Source organism: Podarcis liolepis, assembly GCF_965112155.1.
Source record: "Podarcis liolepis genome assembly, chromosome: Z".
NCBI lineage: Eukaryota > Metazoa > Chordata > Lepidosauria > Squamata > Lacertidae > Podarcis > Podarcis liolepis.
In genome coordinates this window covers 1,196,675-1,216,782 of record NC_139570.1, presented here as the reverse complement: position 1 = coordinate 1,216,782, position 20,108 = coordinate 1,196,675, and the positions used below count along the sequence as shown (strand labels likewise).

Genomic DNA, 20,108 nt, shown 5'->3' with positions numbered 1-20,108 from the left:
AAGAGACAGCCTCCTCCACCCCCATGCCCCCAGTGTACTCAATATGCTTTGGACAATAACTCACATCATCTCTGACCATTGGCCATGCTGCCTGGGGCTGGTGTGCATTGTTCTTCAAAAGACCGAGAGGACACCAGGTGGAGGAAGGCTGGTTGCATCCCATGAGCCACACTTGGGATGCCTGGGTCTACCATTTAACTTGGCATTGCCCCTTACATCTTAGGCTGTATTAACAGAAGCACAGTGTCAAGATTGCAAGGAGCTGTGCTTGTCAGACCACATCTGGAACACATCTGGAGCACTGAATTCTGGGTGTCACATTTTAAGAAGGACACTGACAAACCAGAGTGCATCCAGAGGAGTGTAACTCCAGCTGAACTATTCTAAATTGCACAGAGAGCTAGAAATAAATCTCCATCTGCCTTATGCTCATTGCTAAATTAAGCTACCCTTGATTTACCTGAATGCATCCAGTGTTTACGGCTTGTGTTGTCCAGTTGTTGGACTACAGTGCAATGTAGTAATCAGAGTACTGGCCTGGTAGGCTAGGGTTCGAATATATGCTCAGCCATCAAGCTCCCTGGGTGAGCTTGGTCCACTCAGAGTCTCTCAGCCTAACAGGGATGTTGTGAAGAATGAAATGAGGAGGAAGAGAACAACACATGCCACCTTGAGCTCCCTGGAGGAAATGCAAGATATAAATGTGGCAAGTAAAATCAACAACGAATCATCCCTAACCATTTTCCATGCCTGCGGGAGTTCAACAAAACCAGGAGGGTGAGAGAGCCACTGCTCTATGTCTTTGTCTGAGTTACAAAGATCACAGCACATTTCACATCTCAAAAGCAAAGAATGGCTATTGTAGAATTCACAGAAAGTTCAGAAAAGGCCAGCCAAAGTGATCACAATGCTGGTACACCACCTGGAAGGCACAACATTGCCTGCACTGGAAATAAATAAATTAAAACAGACTACGGGGGGATATCATTTAAGCACCAGCAGTGACAAACCACAGACATCTTCTTCCAAACTTAGGACAGGGAGGAACTATTGTGAATCACTACAATGCACAAAAGAAGCGCAAGAAGTTTAAGAGCTTCCCTCTGAGAAAGCAAAAGATTTACAAAAGGGCGGGGGGGGGGGAGTCCAGAGCTATCAAACCCTGGAAAGCAGAGGCATTTTTGACTGTGGGTTTTCTGCAATTAGTGCCTGTGCGCCCCCCCCCCCCTTATGATGGACTATCATCCTCAGAGTGAAGAACAATATTCTAGGAAACGGAGCATTAACTTGTCCACCAATGACTTTTATAGGGCCCTTTTCAAATTACTGCTTGTGAAAAGCAGAGCGGAGAGGAGAGAGAGGAAACTGATGATGATATCCTATCTCCTTAATTAGACCTCTCTCCTTCCTTTCCTCTCTATTAGCAACTTAGTAGCAATTGTACATATTTATATAACAGTGTTCCAGCATGGCATACCAATGAAAACTGGCCGTTTAATTATCAGCTGGTAGAAGGTAATCACAATTTGGGAACACATGAAGCAACCTTGTAAGACGCTCAACTAGTTTAAATTTACAATCCAATAGAAATCCCTTCCTGGAAGCATTCCAGGAACTCTTTGCTACCCACACCTATCTATGAACAAGTAAGTACATTAGACAAGACAAACGGTCAGAAGATCAGGACAAACAGTGACCTCCAGTCTTGGATGCATTTAAAATGAACTGCAGGAGCCAACGTCAGGTGCTCAGGACATCAAGTAGGTGCCTGCATGGTTTTCAAACTTACTGGTAAGAAGAACCTCCCGTTTCTTGGGAGTGGGGAAAGAAACAGCCAGGATGGATGCATTATTTCAGGGGATCATTGGGAACCAACAGCCATAGCCCGATACCCAAGAAAAACTGTTCTGGGAGCCACAAAATAAATACCCATTTCACAGAAGAACTGGCAATGCTCAGAACTAAAGAGGTAAAGAGATGAATTTTCTGAATACAGAAAAACCTAAACGCACCTATGAAAACCCCAATAATTATTGTTCTTTCTCTCTCTGTGGTCCTTGGGTCCCATATATGTTGTTATCCAAAGGTCCCTGCCCCTCCTGATTTTTCTTTAAAATAAAAAATGCCAGTCTTTTGAATTCTTTCCCATGAGGCTGAGACTATCTTCACAGGAAAGGAAAAGTAGAGTGAGTGGTTGGGGTTGAATACGCATTTTGCCTAATCTTTGGTAGTTTGTTATTGTGGACTGGAGGAGTGTTTTGCCTGTTTTGGAGGGAGGTGTTGCCTGAATTGGGGCAGCAGTGGGGTTTTTTTGGGGGGGTATTTTGGCTGGGTAAGGTGGTTCTAATCACCCCATTTTTCCTTATGTGAAATGAGTATTCTGTGGGGTCCACAGCAATTTCTTACATTTCCAAGAAGCTGGGGCTGTGGGAGGTGTGGCGCAAAGTGTCTGGTGAAGCTTGAGCCAAGACGTCCACTGATCCAGAACTCTGCCAGTTCTGACAAAGTACGATAATTCGGAGAGGAGAACTAGCTGGAATGTTCAGGAGAAAATGGCAGCTGGGTCGATGTCATGCATATTTACAAAGGATATTCTCCAGCAAAGGGCGCCTGATCTAATCTATCCATTCAGAAGCTGAAATGCACTCGCTGCCATGTTCAGAAAGAACAAGATATACAGCAAGCGAAGAATCTTTTGTTTAGCAACATAACAAAACAAAAATCTGATCCACATCTTTATAAAAAGAACAATTCTGTAACCCAAGGTACCACTGTAGCCAACCAGGTACCCCTGGGAAACCTGCAAGCAAGACCTGAGTTCAACTGCAGCACTCTTTGCACATGTGATTCCCAGCCTCCGGCACCCAGAGGTACCCTGCTTCTGAAAGTGCTACCATGCAGGGATGTGCAAGATCCACACAGCCACAACCTAAGTGGATTTGGGAGGGCGTCACACCACAAACACTTTCAAAAGAACAAAGAGCAAAGCTGCTGAATTAGGCCAAAGGGGCCCATCCAGTCCAGCTGTGCTCAGTGACCAACCAGATGCCTGGGGAAAACTGTCAAGAAGGACCGCAGCAGCACTCTGTTAGCACCTGGAGTAAAAATGTTCAGGAGATGTTGAACTTAATACTGAATCTCTGTTGGAGGAGCTACCCTGGATATAATCGCACTTAAACTCGGACTTCAGGAAAATAAAATAAAAAAGCTATGTTTATCGCAGAAAGTACATACGGTACTTAATAGGAAAGATCACTAGCTCTACTTAACTAAGGTGGAGGTACCTTGAGCCATGCTTGCTCTTGCAACTTTTTCCAGCCATGGGCCGGTCCACCATCCCTCAGACCATGTGGTGGGGGGAGGGGAATGAACGAATTCCTATGCCCCACAAATGACCCAGAGATGCATTTTAAATAAAAGGTCACATTCTACTCATGTCAAAGCACACTGATTCCCGCACCGTCCGCAGGCCAGACTGAGAAGGTGACTGGGCCGCATCCAGCCCCTGGGCCTTAGGTTGCCTCCCCTGCTCTTGCCCCTCAACAGGAGAGGCATAATATTTGTCTCCTCTGCCAGGATGGGGATGAAGAAGCAAGAAGCAGGAAATGAGGTCAGCAACCCTAGAGTCAATCTAGCACCCGAGTGAAGGTCAGCACAGGTTAGGAAAGAAATGATAGTCTGGGAAATCTGGAGGCTCCTCTCTCCTATCTACTTTCCCATGCAGTGCAAGATGAATTGCATCCCAACACTTCCAGCACTCTCTCCCTTCAGCTGGTATTCAGAGGAGTGCTGTCTCTTGGCAGTGGAGGCAGAACACTGCAGTCAGGGTTGGTAGCCACTGGTAGCTTTCTCTTCCTCCATGAATTTGTGCAATTCTCCTTTAAAGCCATCCAAGATGGTGGCCATCTTGTGCGACAAGGATCTCGTTCCAATTCTCACGCCAATAAAATTAGCAGAAAGACAACACTTCTTGAAGCAGACAAAGTTGTTCACAAGAAGTGCATTCCTATTCAAGAAGGAGATGGGGAGCGGGGAGAGAAGATTAATTGCTACCACCAAAAGTAAGATTAAAACTTATCTACCAGCAAACATGGGTCAATATATCTGGAATATGCAGCCAAGGAGTAAATAAACAGGATGGCAAAACAGCCCAGTAAAAGTGAATCCTTCCAGAATTAATGTCACCAGCACTGATGCACTCCTCTCTAGGTGAGTGCCTAAAAGCCTCATTTCCACAAGTGATGTTGGGAGGGACAGGGAACTAGGGGTGAAAATTGATTTAGGATAGAAAGACCAGCCAGCATAAATGACTGCTGAACATCATGGCACATGGAACCCCTTTAAGTAAGCTGCAAACCAAGCAACTGCCATCTTTTTATGGGGAAGACCCATGACTTAGCTGGTATATCCCATGTTCTTGTGGAATATAAAGCTGTCAGTCAAGTCCAACATTCTGAGAGGACTGACGGCCTCTGTGTGCAGGCAGTTTTGTCAGCTGGTCAGCTGCTGCAAGGAGTGGTAACTGGTAACTACTCGGATGCAGTCCTCTCATGACTCACTGCTATCTCATAGAATCATAGAATCATAGAGTTGGAAGAGACCACAAGGGCCATCGAGTCCAACCCCCTGCCAAGCAGGAAACACCATCAGAGCACTCCTGACATATGGTTGTCAAGCCTCTGCTTAAAGACCTCCAAAGAAGGAGACTCCACCACACTCCTTGGCAGCAAATTCCACTGTCAAACAGCTCTTACTGTCAGGAAGTTCTTCCTAATGTTTAGGTGGAATCTTCTTTCTTGTAGTTTGGATCCATTGCTCCGTGTCCGCTTCTCGGGAGCAGCAGAAAACAACCTTTCTCCCTCTATGTGACATCCTTTTATATATTTGAACATGGCTATCATATCACCCCTTAACCTCCTCTTCTCCAGGCTAAACATGCCCAGCTCCCTTAGCCGTTCCTCATAAGGCTTCGTTTCCAGGCCTTTGACCATTTTGGTTGCCCTCCTTTGGACACGTTCCAGTTTGTCAGTGTCCTTCTTGAACTGTGGTGCCCAGAACTGGACACAGTACTCCAGGTGAGGTCTGACCAGAGCAGAATACAGTGGCACTATTACTTCCCTTGATCTAGATGCTATACTCCTATTGATGCAGCCCAGAATTGCATTGGCTTTTTTAGCTGCCGCATCACACTGTTGGCTCATGTCAAGTTTGTGGTCAACCAAGACTCCTAGATCCTTTTCACATGTACTGCTCTCAAGCCAGGTGTCCCCCATCTTGTATTTGTGCCTCTCATTTTTTTTTGCCCAAGTGCAATACTTTACATTTCTCCCTGTTAAAATTCATCTTGTTTGTTTTGGCCCAGTTCTCTAATCTGTCAAGGTCGTTTTAAAGTGTGATCCTGTCCTCTGGGGTGTTAGCTAGTATATAGTTTATCTGTTATGTAACTTAAGCCTGCCTTCAGGAACAACTCTGAATGAATCTGATAATAAAGTGGTTTCTTTAAGAGGGACAGAAAGGGATTATCAACCAGGAAGGTATAATTATTGATAGGACTCAAACGAGTTAGCAACCTGCTTGTCGCTGCATAAACTCAAACAGGGGATCGTTTAAACTCTGCTAAATTATATAAACGTTCCCACAGTTCTGCAGGCAGAAGGCCCTGGATTCAGTTAGAAGGATCAGGAAAGATTCTGGAAGGCAACTGTCAACCACCCAGCCGTCACCAACCTGGCAGCTTCCAGAAGTTGTTGGACTACAATTTCCACCAGCAGGGCTGTTGGGAGCTGTAGCTCAAGAAGACATGGAGGAGACAAGGCTGGCAAGGGCTGGTGCAACCAACAGGGCAGGCAGGTAAACCACCTCACTTGATGTCATCATTCAACCATAGAGTTCCAAGTACAAGCATCTGCCCAAATATTCTTCCTATGTTAACAGAGTCAAAAGCAGTCATAACAAGGCCCCATCTGCACAAAATACATTTAAATCAGTATCATACCACTTTAAACAGTTGTGGCTTTCCCCAATGAATTCAGGGCACTGTGGTTTGTTGTGGGTGCTGAGAATTGTCAGGAGGCCCCTATTCCTGCCCCTACCCCACCCCGAGCATCAATTTACAGTGTTTCCTGGAAAGAGAGGCTGGGTTGTTAAATTGCTCTGGGAATTGTAGCTCAGTGATGGGAATGGGGCCTCCAGAGAACTCTCAGCGCCCTTAATGAACTACACTTCCCAGGACTCTTTGGGGAAAACTGTGGTTGTTCTAAAGTGGCATGATACAGCTTCAAAGGCATAATGCAGATGGAGCTCAAGTTACCAAGGGACTCCTTGGACTAGGGCAGGGCGAAGCATTCCCGACAGCACACTCTCGTTGCAGGGCTTTGGGCCCAGCAAGTTTATTAATGGGTAGTAGAAAAGAAATTAAGAGATAAATAATGGAGCCCTTAAGAAGCCGGGAGTTAATTCATTTGGCTTCAATCAATACACATCATTTTGAAATCCGGTCAGCAGCCTGCGTGTGATTCTGCTGCCGTGGATTACTGCAAATCCTGCTTTTATTGCTATAACTCATTTTTATTTCACTTCGATTTATTTGCGGGGAACTTTGGAGCCATTTCACTCATGGGGATGTGGGAAAAGAAAAGAATATATAAATGAATGATACCCATTCTTTAGAATCTTTTGACCAGAAAGTATGTAATGCTATGTCTTGACTACACACAGAGAGAGAAAGACGCACACACACACACACACACACACACACACACTCTCTGCAAAGAGAGACAAGAGAGCTTCATTGTGCTAAGGAAGGTTACTTTTGGCTTCATTCTCTGCAGACCTGCTAACAAAGTACAGTGGTGCCCCGCAAGACGAATGCCTCACAAGACGGAAAACTCACTAGATGAAAGAGTTTTCCGTTTTGGAGGTGCTTCACAAAACGAATCTCCTATGGGCTTGCTTCGCAAGACAAAAATGTCTTGCGAGTTCCTGCGGGGTTTTTTTCCTCTCCCCCCTTTTTCTAAGCCCCTAAGCCGCTTATCAGCTGATCCGATAAACTGATAAGCCGCTAAAAGCCGCTAAAAGCTGCTAAAAGCCGCTAATCCGCCAATGGGCTTGCTTCGCAAGACAAAAAAACCGCTAGACGAAGAGAATCACAGAACGGATTCTTTTCGTCTTGCGAGGCACCACTGTAATTAGCCAAGTTTTAACCTAGTAGTTCCCTTGGGAGCAGAGTCAGTGCAGCTCACATCAAAGATGCCCTAGGAATGACCCACTAAACAATGCACAAGTTGCAGCCTGAAGAAGGAGATTTTTACGCAATTGGCAGACAGATCTAGAGTTTGCAAAGGACTGGCAACATTTTTCTTTCTTTCTTTTTTTCCAAGTAAATTTTTATTGTTTTCCTTACATATTCTTTTCCAACAAACCATATTAATGCCATACATTCCCTTTGACTCTGCCGAGTCGCGACTCCCCTCCCTCCCTACAATTGGTATATTTAACCCCTTTCTATCACGCACATCATTCTCACAATAATACTGTTATACATTGAAGGTATTATGTCAATCCTGCTAGTGTCTTGACCTCTTTACATTTCTTCTTGAAATATTCAATAAATTTACTCCAATTATTTTGGTATCTTTGATCTTCCTGGTCCCGGATCCTCCCTGACAATTTGGCAAGTTCTGCATATTCTATCAACTTCACCTGCCACTCCTGGATGGTTGGTATGTCTTGTGATTTCCATCTTTGGGCCAGAAGGGTTCTTGCGGCGGCTGTAGCATACATAAACAGATTTTGGTCTCCCATTTTGATTTCCGTTCCTATTAAACCTAATAGACACGCTGCGGTCTTTTGGGGAAAGTATATCTAAATATTTTTTTGAGTTCATTATAAATTGATTCCCAATTTTTTTAAGCTTGTCACAGGTACACCACATATGAAAATAATCCCCATCTACTTTTTTACATTTCCAATATTTTCTTTCTCTTTTTCTATACATTTTAGCTAACTTTACTGGCGTCAAGTGCCATCTATACATCATTTTTAGCAGGTTTTCCTTTAAAGCCATACATCCTGTAAATCTCAAACCCTCCTTCCATAGTCTTTTCCACGCTTCCAATTCGATGTTATGCCCAATATCGATCACCCATTTTATCATTGATTCCTTTACTTCTTTGTCTTTTGTATACCATTCAAGCAACAGACTATATATTCTAGATAAGGTTTTACCTTTACACTCTATTAACTTGATATGGAATTTTGATTTTTTTTGTCTTTAAACCCATTTCTCTTTTTGTCTTCATTTAATAAGTCACTAGTCTGGTGATATTGTAGCCACACTGTTAGCATCTTTCCAATTTGTTCATATGGTTTGAGCTTTATCCCCTGATCTGTTTTCCTGGTAATATCCTCATATGTTACTCTTTTCCCTTCCATATTTACTTTTTTCGTTGTCAGCACCTCAATTGGTGATATCCACCAAGGGGGAGTTGAAAGGTGCAACTGCTGTCTCAACAGAGCCAATGGAACGGCCCTGCTTCCCTTCTCTCCCTCTGCCACAGCCTGATGTTTTCTCTTCTCCTTTTCGACATCGGAGTGTGAAATAGCTCTAACAGAAACATAACTAGGCATAAAAAGCTAGTTATCCTCCTTGCCTCCATGAATGTCAATTTAAAAATTGATTGAAAGCATTAGGGCTAAAACAGGATGGAAGGCACAGTAAGAGGGTGTGAGAGAATTTCCTTTCACTCGCTTTGGCCACTTGGAGGGAACTCTGTCAATGAGGCAGCCACACGCCAGCCTCTGGCTCACCCCTCATATCTTCAATATAGCCCCATCTGTTACAGTGGCGGTCAGACAGTCTCAGAAGTAATTTGCTGGTTTGTCTGCTGAAGACCATTCTGTGCTGTAGATGCTGGCACTCTCTTTCTTCTACAATTGCCATAACCTGCGCTGGGACCACTAGTGAAGAGCAGATCTACACATCCAATTTATTTATTTCAAATAATGCTCCCAGGGCTCACGGGGCAGCAAACAGTAAGTGATGAAGATATCTTAAGAGCAATTCCAGTGCAGATGCAGCCCAGGGAAGATCTCAGCTTAAAAGACTTGTTGAAGGAGGAAGGTCTTCAGCAGACCCTGAAAACAGAATGGAGACAGGACCTGTCTAATACTCAGGGGGAGGGAACTCCAAAGGGGTAGGTGCCACAGCATCAGAGGCCCGATTCCTACCAATATTCTACAGTATGAACCTCCTGATAATATAGTATCTGCAGGAAGCCCTCACCTGCAGAGTACAGGGATTGATTTGAGTAGCCTGATACAAACTACATGGTGGAGTCTCCTTCTTTGGAGGTCTTTAAGCAGAGGCTTGACAATCATATGTCAGGAGTGCTCTGATGGTGTTTCCTGCTTGGCAGGGGGTTGGACTCAATGGCCCTTGTGGTCTCTTCCAACTCTATGATTCTATGATTCTACATAGACTTCATGCACCATCAACAACACCTTAAACCTATTTAGTATCCTTTCATTGTAATATAAATCTGTACTGCTAGATTGAAGGTCTCAGGTTGAAAACCTCGGTCAACCACATTGCTCTAAGGCAGCCATGGGGAACCTCTGACCCTCTGGGTGAACGCAGGCCCACAAGAGTGCCTAATTTGACCCACCACACTATTTTGCCACACTCACCTGCCCCACACCTGACAACCTGTGCTTTATTCAACGCCTTGAATGTGTTTGATGGACATCATAACCATTCAAATGAGCATGTAGACAGGCCCCTGCTCTGGGGAGGTTACAATCTAAGTCAATGGCGGAATGACAGATGCGGGGGGATGGGACACAAAAAATGGAATCGATGGGCAGCTACAAGATGCTACCAACTTCAGAGGGAATCTGGTTAGACAGGAAACCAGCTTTTCCTAAGTCCAGGTGTTTTGGACTACAACTCTCATCATCTGTAAGCAGCATGGCAGGCTGCTGATGGGAACTGCAGTCCAAAACATCTGCCAGCAAACCAAATCCTGTCAAGTTCTCAAGCCATGGTTGATGCTGAAGGCATTTTTAAAATCTCTGCTCTTTTCCTACTATAGAGGCTGCTTTCCTCAACCAGCTCTGCTAAGTGAAATTGTCTTTAAAGGATAAAAAACAACTACCAGGGAGGAACTTGAGGATGGGCAGGGTGTGTGTGTGTGTGTGTGTGTGTGTGTGTGTGTGATGGAGAAGACTCATAAGAGAGGGTAAAAATGGTGGGAAAGGTAAATTACTTTAAAAGCCTGCATTTGTAACCTTGAATGTCAGCTGTTGGCTTGCAAGCCTAATCATGGATAGATCAGCAGCGGAAGCTGCAGAAACCATTTAGCATCCCATTACACCCACAGAGCAGCTCCTGATCAAAGGCACAGCAGGGGGCCTCTCCTCCGCATCCCATAGTGCTCTTGCACTAGGAGGGGTGAGAAATGATGCAAGAATGACAATGGCAGGGAAATGACCCTTAAGCAGAGTTCTTACAAGAGTAACCAACCTCTGGACTACACAGAACTCCGCTGGACGGTTCCTCAAAGATGCAATGGAGGCAGAAACATGGAATCTCTTTGCTGCCCTCACTACCATGATAGACCTGATTATGAGCCTGAATCTCATTTCCTCACTTACGCTCCAACCGGTCTGTGGTCTGAGAACCACAGCTCCTCAGCACATGGAGGAACAAAACAGACCCACAGCACTGGAGGGGGCACTCAGAAGCGATCATGTCAATGGCCCCATGTGACTCACCATTCCATGAGGAAACTGGGGCCTCCACAGCAGCAGCATGACAAACCGCTCAGGCACCTAGGGAAGGTGCTTGCCCAGGGCATGTGTGCCGCCCACGTGGGGGGGGGGGAGCCACCCATAGGGCAGGGTGAGCCAGGTCAGGCATGCTGCCAGAACTGTGTCCCTCCCATAGGGACACTGAGTGAGATGCAGTGTGCTTGGCTGGCCCAGCGCTGCCCGCAAAAGCAGCACAGGGCTGGGGCCCGAGCCCCTGTGTTCCTGTGGGTCACCCTACAGCTGAAGGGCCCCTGCGAGTGACGCAGCACAGCGGCTCTGGCGCCCTCCAGTCACTCACAGGTACTCTCCTGAGTCCTGCTGGAGGGCTGTGGGCGGAGGGCTGTGGGCGGAGGCCAGTCCCATGCTGCCTTCTCAGGCAGAGTGCAGTGCCTGCAGGCGCCTGAGCCACTGCGTAACTCCCAGGAGAGATGTGTGGCTCAGGCACACTGCAGGCCCCGTGGGACCAGCACAGGGTAGTTGCATCTTTCCTAGCTGCCCTCTGGTGGCTGGGGGTGGACGCAGCAGCCCAGCACCCTGGGAGCCAAGCCCGGGCCATGCTGATTTGGGGAGCAGTCCGCCAGGCTCTTGGGCCCCCTGGCCTTGGGCATCACCTTGGGCAGTAAACCCGTCCCCAAGGTAAGCGCCCTCCCTGCCCGCCCCTTAGCTATGCTACTGCTCAACAAGATCACCTGCTCTATCATCTGGAAAATCCCACAGAACAGTCAGGAATCCATCAGTTTCCATCAGTCTCTGGGAGTGGACCATCATAACTGGTCCCTTGCCTTTGCAGGGGAGAATCATCGCTGCAATTCCAAACCTCACCATGAAGTGTTCCTACCATAATAATGAGGTGATGGTCACCCTCTATTTCCAGACCAATGCTGGACCAATGACCACCTGAGACAGGCCCATTATTGCCGCGGAGGCCATGAACTCCTGAGCGAGAGAACTGAGGCACCCTCAGCACGGATGTTGAAGTCACCTGCAGCCATTTCTCTCCCAGATACTTTAGTGAAATTGGTGCTGTGAGTAGCAAATGAAATGCTGAACAGCTTTATTCGCAAGTGCTTTAATCAAGGTTCTCCTCCAGTTATCCATTTGAATCTTTGTTTACCTTTAATGTACCAGTAAATTGTTCACGAGTTATTAACCCCAGAACAGAAAAAGCCATTTGTTTAAAATCACCTGCCCTTCCTCCTCCCAGCCCCCTCCCCTCACCTTGTCAGCTAGTTCCCTGCAATTAGAGAGCTTCTGTAAGGCAGAAATCCTTCATCACACTTTATGACTTCATTCCTTTCAAACTGCGAGTGCTGTTCCTCTTTCTCCCAGCCCCAAATAAAGCTCTCCAGGCCCTTTTTGCATCTTGCATCTACAGCAGCATTCTACCAAGCCAAAGCTATTTCTCTGCCAATCCCAGAATACTCTATGCTTGACTCAGAGCAGCTTATAGCAGGATCTGGATTCTAGACAGTTCCTGCCAGCCAGCATGTCTAGTGGTCAGAATTGACCCTTCCTCCTAAATCCATCAGTTCCAGACTGCAAACTGAGTATTTCTTGCTTGCAAATACTCATGGGACTTCCTGGAAATGCAATGAGGAAGAAGAACAATCAGCACAGATAATTAATTCTGACAACACATTGCTCAACTGGAAGGGAGGTCATTCTAAAGCACTCAGGCTAAGTCAAATATTGTTGTAGGGATGCACAAATTTTTAAATATGGATCTGACAACCATCAATCTCATTTAGATGCCTATTTGTACATTTTAATTGTTGACATGAGCTGCCAATGTTTCTTTCCATTTTCTTGTTTTTATATTGATGAAATTTTTTAAAAAAGAAAAGAAATCTATAGATTGTAGCCAATGGAGCAGTAAGTTAAAGACATTTAGTGTGACATGCATCATGCACAGGGTTACATTCCAGGGATTGCACACAAAGTTGTGGGTATAGCCAGAACAACCTCACATAACCATCTCCACCTTTTCTGAAGCTGACATGCCAAGTGAGCTTTGTTCTGTGCCTTGCTTGCCAGGCTCTGTGAACCTCTCAGACCCCAGTAAGCAAGTCTGAGAGCTTATGTGCATTTAACACACCTTGTGTGCATTTAATTTGTGTGATTTCAGCTGACTGGCCACCAAAAAGCTGCGTAAAGCTGCAATCACACAAGTTGCAAATCAACTGCACATTCATTCCAACGGTGAAATGTTTTGTGCCAGCAGAAAATTGTTGCACAAACGAATGAACAAGCACATCGCTCATAACACTGTTGCATAACAGACTGCACCTCAATTGCCTGGGCAATGAGTGTCCACTAGCACAACTGTTCCGCTGGATTCCTCTGTTCTGCAACATTCAAACTCACCCATCCTCTAGTGCAAAAGTCCTTGTGCCAATGAACAGAGAACACTGGATCCAGCCCCATGTTGTTGTATGAGAGTTAGCCATCATCAAGACCCCATATCCCCAGGCTGGTCAATGCAAAGTGAATTTCAAGGAGAGGAAAAGGAAGCCTCTCTCATTTTACACTGGTCATCAGCAGCATTTGCCAGAGGTGCACCTTAAACATCATAGGCAAGGCTGGTCTGCAAGCAAATCTGACATCTGTTCGCCTGAAAAAACTTGAGTGAAGGAGTGAGGAGGGACACTCACATTCTTCTCATGTACACTTGTGTCTGTTCCTTCCTCCAGAGCATGAGGTTTGGGGGGGGGGGCATTTTCTGAAGATATACTGGGGAGGAATCAGAATGCAGGTATTTTTGCAATACCTTTTTTGCAATCTGACATTAACTTCATTTACAATTAGTTCTGTTAGGGAATATCCCCCACAATCAGTTGGTTTAGAAATATGGAATTACAGACAAATATATCTAGATGTAGCACTTTGCTTCTTTGCACATATGCTGCAGTCTTATCCAGAAATCCTTTTTTGTGAAATTCTCACAAGAATTCTCGGCCATATCCAGGCACTCTTGCAGGAAAGTGATTTTTAGATCCATTTCAGTTGGGGTTTAGGCCTGGTTTTTGCATAGAAACTGCTTGGGTCAACTTGTATGATGACCTCTGTTGAGAGAGAGAGACAAGGGAAATGTGTCCTTGTTAATTATTTAAGGGGAAAAATCCTTAAATAAGAGACACGGGGGAATGATTAATGGACTTCAATGTCTGTACACTAATGCGCAAAGCATGGGAAATAAACAAGATGAGCTTGAGCTCTTGGTACAGCAAACTAAATATGACATAATAGGCATCACTGAAACCTGGTGGGATAAGTCCCACGATTGGAATGTAATAATGGGGGGATACAATCTATTTCAGAGAAACAGACCAGACAAGAAAGGAGGAGGAGTGGCGTTATATGTCAGGGATGTGTATACCTGTGAAGAGATCCAAGATTTAGAACCTCAAAGCCAAAGTGAGAGCATGTGGGTCAAAATTAAGGGAGAGAAGAATAACAGAGACCTCATTGTGGGAGTTTACTATAGATCCCCAAGCCAAACGGAGGACATACATGATGCCTTCCTGGAACAGATGGCCAAGCATGCAAAAGGAAGGGAGATAGTAGTAATGGGGGACTTCAATTACCCGGATATTTGTTGGATGTCAAACTCAGCCAAGAGCATAAGGTCAAACAGATTCCTCACTGGCCTTGTAGACAACTTCATTGTCCAGAAAGTGGGAGAAGCAACAAGAGGAACAGCCATTTTAGATCTGGTCCTAACCAATGTTGATGACCTGGTTAGTGGGGTAGAAGTGGAAGGATCATTAGGCGCGAGTGATCATGCTCTTCTGAAGTTTACTATACAGCAGAAAGAAGCAGCCAAGCATACTAGGACTCAATTTCTTGACTTTAAGAAAGCCAACTTCACAAAACTTAGGGAAGTGCTGGGTGAGATCCCATGGACAGTAATACTAAAAGGAAAGGGAGTTCATGATGGCTGGGAGTTTGTTAAGAGGGAGATAGTAAAAGCACAACTTCAGGCAATACCAATGAGACGGAAACATGGAAGGTGCCTAAAGAAGCCAGGGTGGTTATCTAAAGAACTTTTAACTGAGTTAAGATTAAAAAAGGATGTGTACAAAAAATGGAAAAGGGGGGAAACCACCAAAGAGGAATTCAAACAAATAGCCAGCACGTGTAGACACAAAGTCAGAAAAGCTAAAGCACAGAATGAACTCAGGCTTGCTAGAGAGGTTAAAAGCAACAAAAAAGGCTTTTAGGGGTATGTTCGTAGCAAAAGGAAGAACAAAGAAACAGTGGGGTCACTCAGAGGAGAAGATGGTGAAATGCAAACAGGGGACACAGAAAGGGCTGAACTCCTCAATGCCTTCTTTGCCTCAGTCTTCTCCGATAAAGAAAACAATGCCCGACCTGAAGAATTTGGAGCAAATGATTCAGCAAAGGAAACACAGCCCAGAATAACTAAGGAGATAGTACAAGAATACTTGGCTAGTTTAGATGTATTCAAGTCTCCAGGGCCAGATGAACTGCATCCAAGAGTATTAAAAGAACTGGCAGATGTGATCTCAGAACCACTGGAGTCATCTTTGAGAATTCCTGGAGAACAGGTGAAGTCCCAGCAGACTGGAGGAGGGCAAATGTTGTCCCTATTTTCAAAAAGGGGGAAAGAGAGGACCCAAATAATTACTACCCAGTCAGTCTGACATCAATACCAGGGAATATTCTGGAGCAGATCATTAAGCAAACAGTCTGTGTGCACCTAGAAAGGAATGCTGTGATCACCAATAGTCAGCATGGATTTCTGAAAAATAAGTCATGTCAGACTAACCTGATCTTGTTTTTTGACAGAATTACAAGCCTGGTAGATGAAGGGAACGCAGTGGATGTAGCCTACCTTGATTTCAGCAAGGCATTTGACAAGGTGCCCCATGATATTCTTGTAAAGAAGCTGGTAAAATGCGGTCTTGACTATGCTACCACTCAGTGGATTTGTAACTGGCTGACTGACCGAACCCAAAGGGTGCTCATCAATGGTTCCTCTTCATCCTGGAGAAGAGTGACTAGTGGGGTGCCACAGGGTTCTGTCTTGGGCCCGGTCTTATTCAACATCTTTATCAACGACTTGAATGATGGACTCAAGGGCATCCTGATCAAATTTGCAGATGACACCAAACTGGGAGGGGTGGCTAACACCCCAGAGGACAGGATCACACTTCAAAACGACCTTGACAGATTAGAGAACTGGGCCAAAACAAACAAGATGAATTTTAACAGGGAGAAATGTAAAGTATTGCACTTGGGCAAAAAAAAATGAGAGGCACAAATACAAGATGGGTGACACCTGGCTTGAGAGCAGTACATGTGAAAAGGATCTAGGAGTCTTGGTTGACCACAAACTTGACATGAGCCAACAGTGTGACGCGGCAGCTAAAAAAGCCAATGCAATTCTGGGCTGCATCAATAGGAGTATAGCATCTAGATCAAGGGAAGTAATAGTGCCACTGTATTCTGCTCTGGTCAGACCTCACCTGGAGTACTGTGTCCAGTTCTGGGCACCACAGTTCAAGAAGGACACTGACAAACTGGAACGTGTCCAGAGGAGGGCAACCAAAATGGTCAAAGGCCTGGAAACGATGCCTCATGAGGAATGGCTAAGGGAGCTGGGCATGTTTAGCCTGGAGAAGAGGAGGTTAAGGGATGATATGATAGACATGTTCAAATATATAAAAGGATGTCACATAGAGGAGGGAGAAAGGTTGTTTTCTGCTGCTCCAGAGAAGCGGACACGGAGCAATGGATCCAAACTACAAGAAAGAAGATTCCACCTAAACATTAGGAAGACCTTCCTGACAGTAAGAGCTGTTTGACAGTGGAATTTGCTGCCAAGGAGTGTGGTGGAGTCTCCTACTTTGGAGGTCTTTAAGCAGAGGCTTGACAACCATATGTCAGGAGTGCTCTGATGGTGTTTCCTGCTTGGCAGGGGGTTGGACTCGATGGCCCTTGTGGTCTCTTCCAACTCTATGATTCTATGATTCTAATTCTCCTTGACCTCTCAGAGGCTTTCAATACCATAAACCACAGTATCCTTCTGGAACATCTGTCTGAGTTGCGGGTGGGTGGCGCTGCTTTGCACTGGTTCTAGTCCTTCTTGGATGGACACTGCAGAGGGAGTCACTTGGGAAGGGCTTTCAGGGTTCCTCAGGGTTCAGTTTATCCCCCCAAGCTGTTCCACTTCCAAATGAAACTGCTGAGTGGGGTCATCTGGAATTTTGGAGTACGTTGTCAGCAATATGCTGTTGACACACAGCTCTGCTTTTCTTCAGGTGTGGCACTCAATGAGTTGGACTGTTGTCTTGCCTTGGTAATGGACTGGATGAGAACCAACAAACTGAAGCTCAATTCAGGTAAGACTGAGGCCCTCTGTAGCAGAGCTACAATTGTCTATGCTCTGGTAACCTCTAGATTAGATTACTGCAACAAGAGACTGCCTCTGAAGATCGTTTGGAAACTTCAGATGCTGCAAAATTTAGCATTCAGGTTGCTCCCTGGGGCAAGATAGTCTGTGCATATAATGCGAATCCTGGCCCATCTGCATTGACTGCCAAATAGTTTCTGGACCCAGTTCAAAGTGCTGAGCCTTAAACAGCTCAGGACTACAATACCTCAAGGACTGCCTCTCCTGGACCCTGAGATCATCTTCTGAGGCCCTTCTTCATGTGCCCTCTCCATGAGAGGTCCGGAGAGCAGCAACATGAGAACGGGCCTTTTCTGCAGTGGCTCCTTGTCTGTGCAATGCTCTCCCTAGGGAGGCTCATCTGGTGCCTTCATTACATATCTTTAGTTGTCAGGCAAAAGCATTCCTCTTCTCCCAGGCCTTATAAACTGTGGGAGGGTTGTATTGTTGTGTTTACTATATTATGCATTTTGTGTTTTTATACTGTAAACCACCCTTTGCTCCTCACTATTTAATACATAATAGTAATAACAAAAACGACCCAGAAGGCAGTTGGTTTTTATGGGTAAATGTGGCCAACATTATTACAGTTCTATAATACACCCAAGTACTTCATTTTCATGTTTTAAATCCTAATTTAATTTTTTTGTTTGTTTGTTTATCATTTCCCCTTCCTTAGCCCCAAGGTACTAGGGCAGGTTACAATAATTAAAACACAGTATCAGAAACAGTCCAAAGCAACTTGAAACAAGGTGGGCCCTGAAAATAGGGTAAAGAGGCGCATCTTCAGCATTCATGGTGCCAGACACACCTCTGCAGGGAGGACGTTCCACGACTCTGGGGGTACTACTATGCAGGCGGCAGCGAGGAAGGGGGGAAAGGACAGGCGAGAGTATCTGCCTGCATCTCCTTATCCCCCCTCCCACAACTGCATGTTTAATTAGGGTTTGAAACAGCCACCCACTTTGACAGTGCCAGAGCTTTCCAGGTGCATCCAACCCAGGAATGCCTCAGCCCATTCCAAGCAAACCCTGGATCAGCCTGACTTGAGAACTGGGATTTTCCTAAGCTGTTGCTGAGCTCTATTGCACATGTTCACATGTAGTTGCTTCTGTATGATATCTTTCTTTCCCCTCACCCCTCTTCCACTGCTCTCTCAAAGAAATAAACAATAGAAACATAAGAAGAGCCCGCTGGATCAGGCCAGTGGAATGCCTGGCCCAGCATCCTGCAATGGCCAGCCAGCAAACTGGCCCTGAGCTCCCCTCCTGCGGCTCCACTGGCATTCAGGAGCAGAACTGCTTCCGACTGCAGAGCAAATGGTCTGAAAAAACTGGACTCACCATCGCTGACAGCTTCCCAGCATTCTTCTGCATGTATGTGATGGCATCTTGTATCAAGGAGAAGAGACTGAGAAGCACATGCTCCATGTTGTAGATGCCCCTCATGCCTCTCGTCAGCCCTTCCAGAGAACGGAGGTACTCCTGCCAATAGCTATCTATCTCCACCAGGCTGGCCAGGCACCCCTGCAGCACAGAGCCACAGAACCCAGCACATGGCTTCACCATCATAAGGTCTTGGCAATGGGCACAGTACCACATCTTCAACAAGGCCCTCCCACAGTCCTTGCTGAACTTCAAGTGGTCGGTGGTGTTCACCACCTCAATGCCAAGGTTGAGTGCCTGGAGGAAGACTCGCGTCACCTGGAGAGACTTGGACACCTGCGTCATCATGATTTTGGGAAAGTTCCCAAACACCTTCAGGTCTCGCCGGGCAAGTCGGAGGCACTCGGTCATTTCCAGCGAAGGCTTCGGTGAGCCCGGGTTCACCAGGCGCGGGTAGACCAATGGGAACAAGCTGTCAAAGAATTCGTTTATCATGTCATTGATGTTGATGTCTGAGCCCAGGATGTACAAGGATATGTCCGTAAAAAACTCCCCCACAAATTTAAAAGCTCTGGCAGCTATATTGCGATAATAGTTTCTGAACATGGAGTTGGTGTAGTTTCTCGCATGCCGCACTACAATTTCAAAGGCTTCTGGAAAAAAAGAAAGAAAGGAGGAGGGGTCAGTGAACCCTTTTCCAGAAAGCAGAAACAGGAGTGTGAGAGGTGGGTCTTCTTCTAAGAGGAGGGTCTTCAACTATAGAATCCATGTTGACAGCAAATCAAAAGCAACCTTGAAGAAATGTGTAACTCTCCCCAACTGGAAATAATTTCACACCCCCTGCCTACCCAACCAACTAGCAACTCTCCCTAGACAGAAGATAAATCAGAGCATTACTGAAGCATGTTTGGAGGACAGGAGATCTTTCCTTTCCAGTGTGCATTTAATATATGCCAATGTGCTCCAACACAGATGGTTTAAAAGGTTTAACAGGCTTTGCTTTTTCCTTTCTTTTTTTGCTGACCAATAGGGTATTGTGGTCATTTTTAGAATAATAGAATCATAGAACTGTAGAATTGGAAGGGATCTCAGGGGTCCTCTAGTCCAGCCCCTGCAATGCAGGAAACTCAGCTAATGCATCCATGACCTCTGCTTAGAAACCTCCAAGAAAGAAGAGTCCATCACCTTCGGAGGGAGACCGTTCCACTGCTGAACAGCTCTTACTGTCAGAAAGTTTTTCCAAATGTTTAGTCAAAATCTCCTTTCTTGTAACTTGGAGCCATTTTAATAATGTTGCTGTTAAATATGCTGAATCCCCTCTAGTTAACAAAGAGTTTTTAAATTCTGCATTTTGTTTTTACTAAATTGAAATGCCATACTCTATCCTAGGTTAAAGCATCATTTTAATTTTTAACATGGAACCACAGACATATGCTTATGCATTTATTACACGTTTAATGAAAGAGTAATATTTTAGAAAGCTGTCCCTTTATGGAGAT

General features: G+C 45.4%; 1 protein-coding gene across 3 annotated transcripts in view; it reads right to left on the bottom strand.

Moving 5' to 3' along the window:
- The window catches only part of GPC3 (glypican 3), a 244,259-nt gene that overhangs the window by 132,195 nt on the left and 91,956 nt on the right, over positions 1 to 20,108 (bottom strand). For all 3 annotated transcript variants that reach the window (XM_083486444.1, XM_083486443.1, XM_083486445.1), the window contains one exon: positions 18,568 to 19,262. In XM_083486444.1, the coding sequence (XP_083342570.1) occupies positions 18,568 to 19,262 (695 nt within the window). The remainder of the gene's footprint in view (positions 1 to 18,567; positions 19,263 to 20,108) is intronic.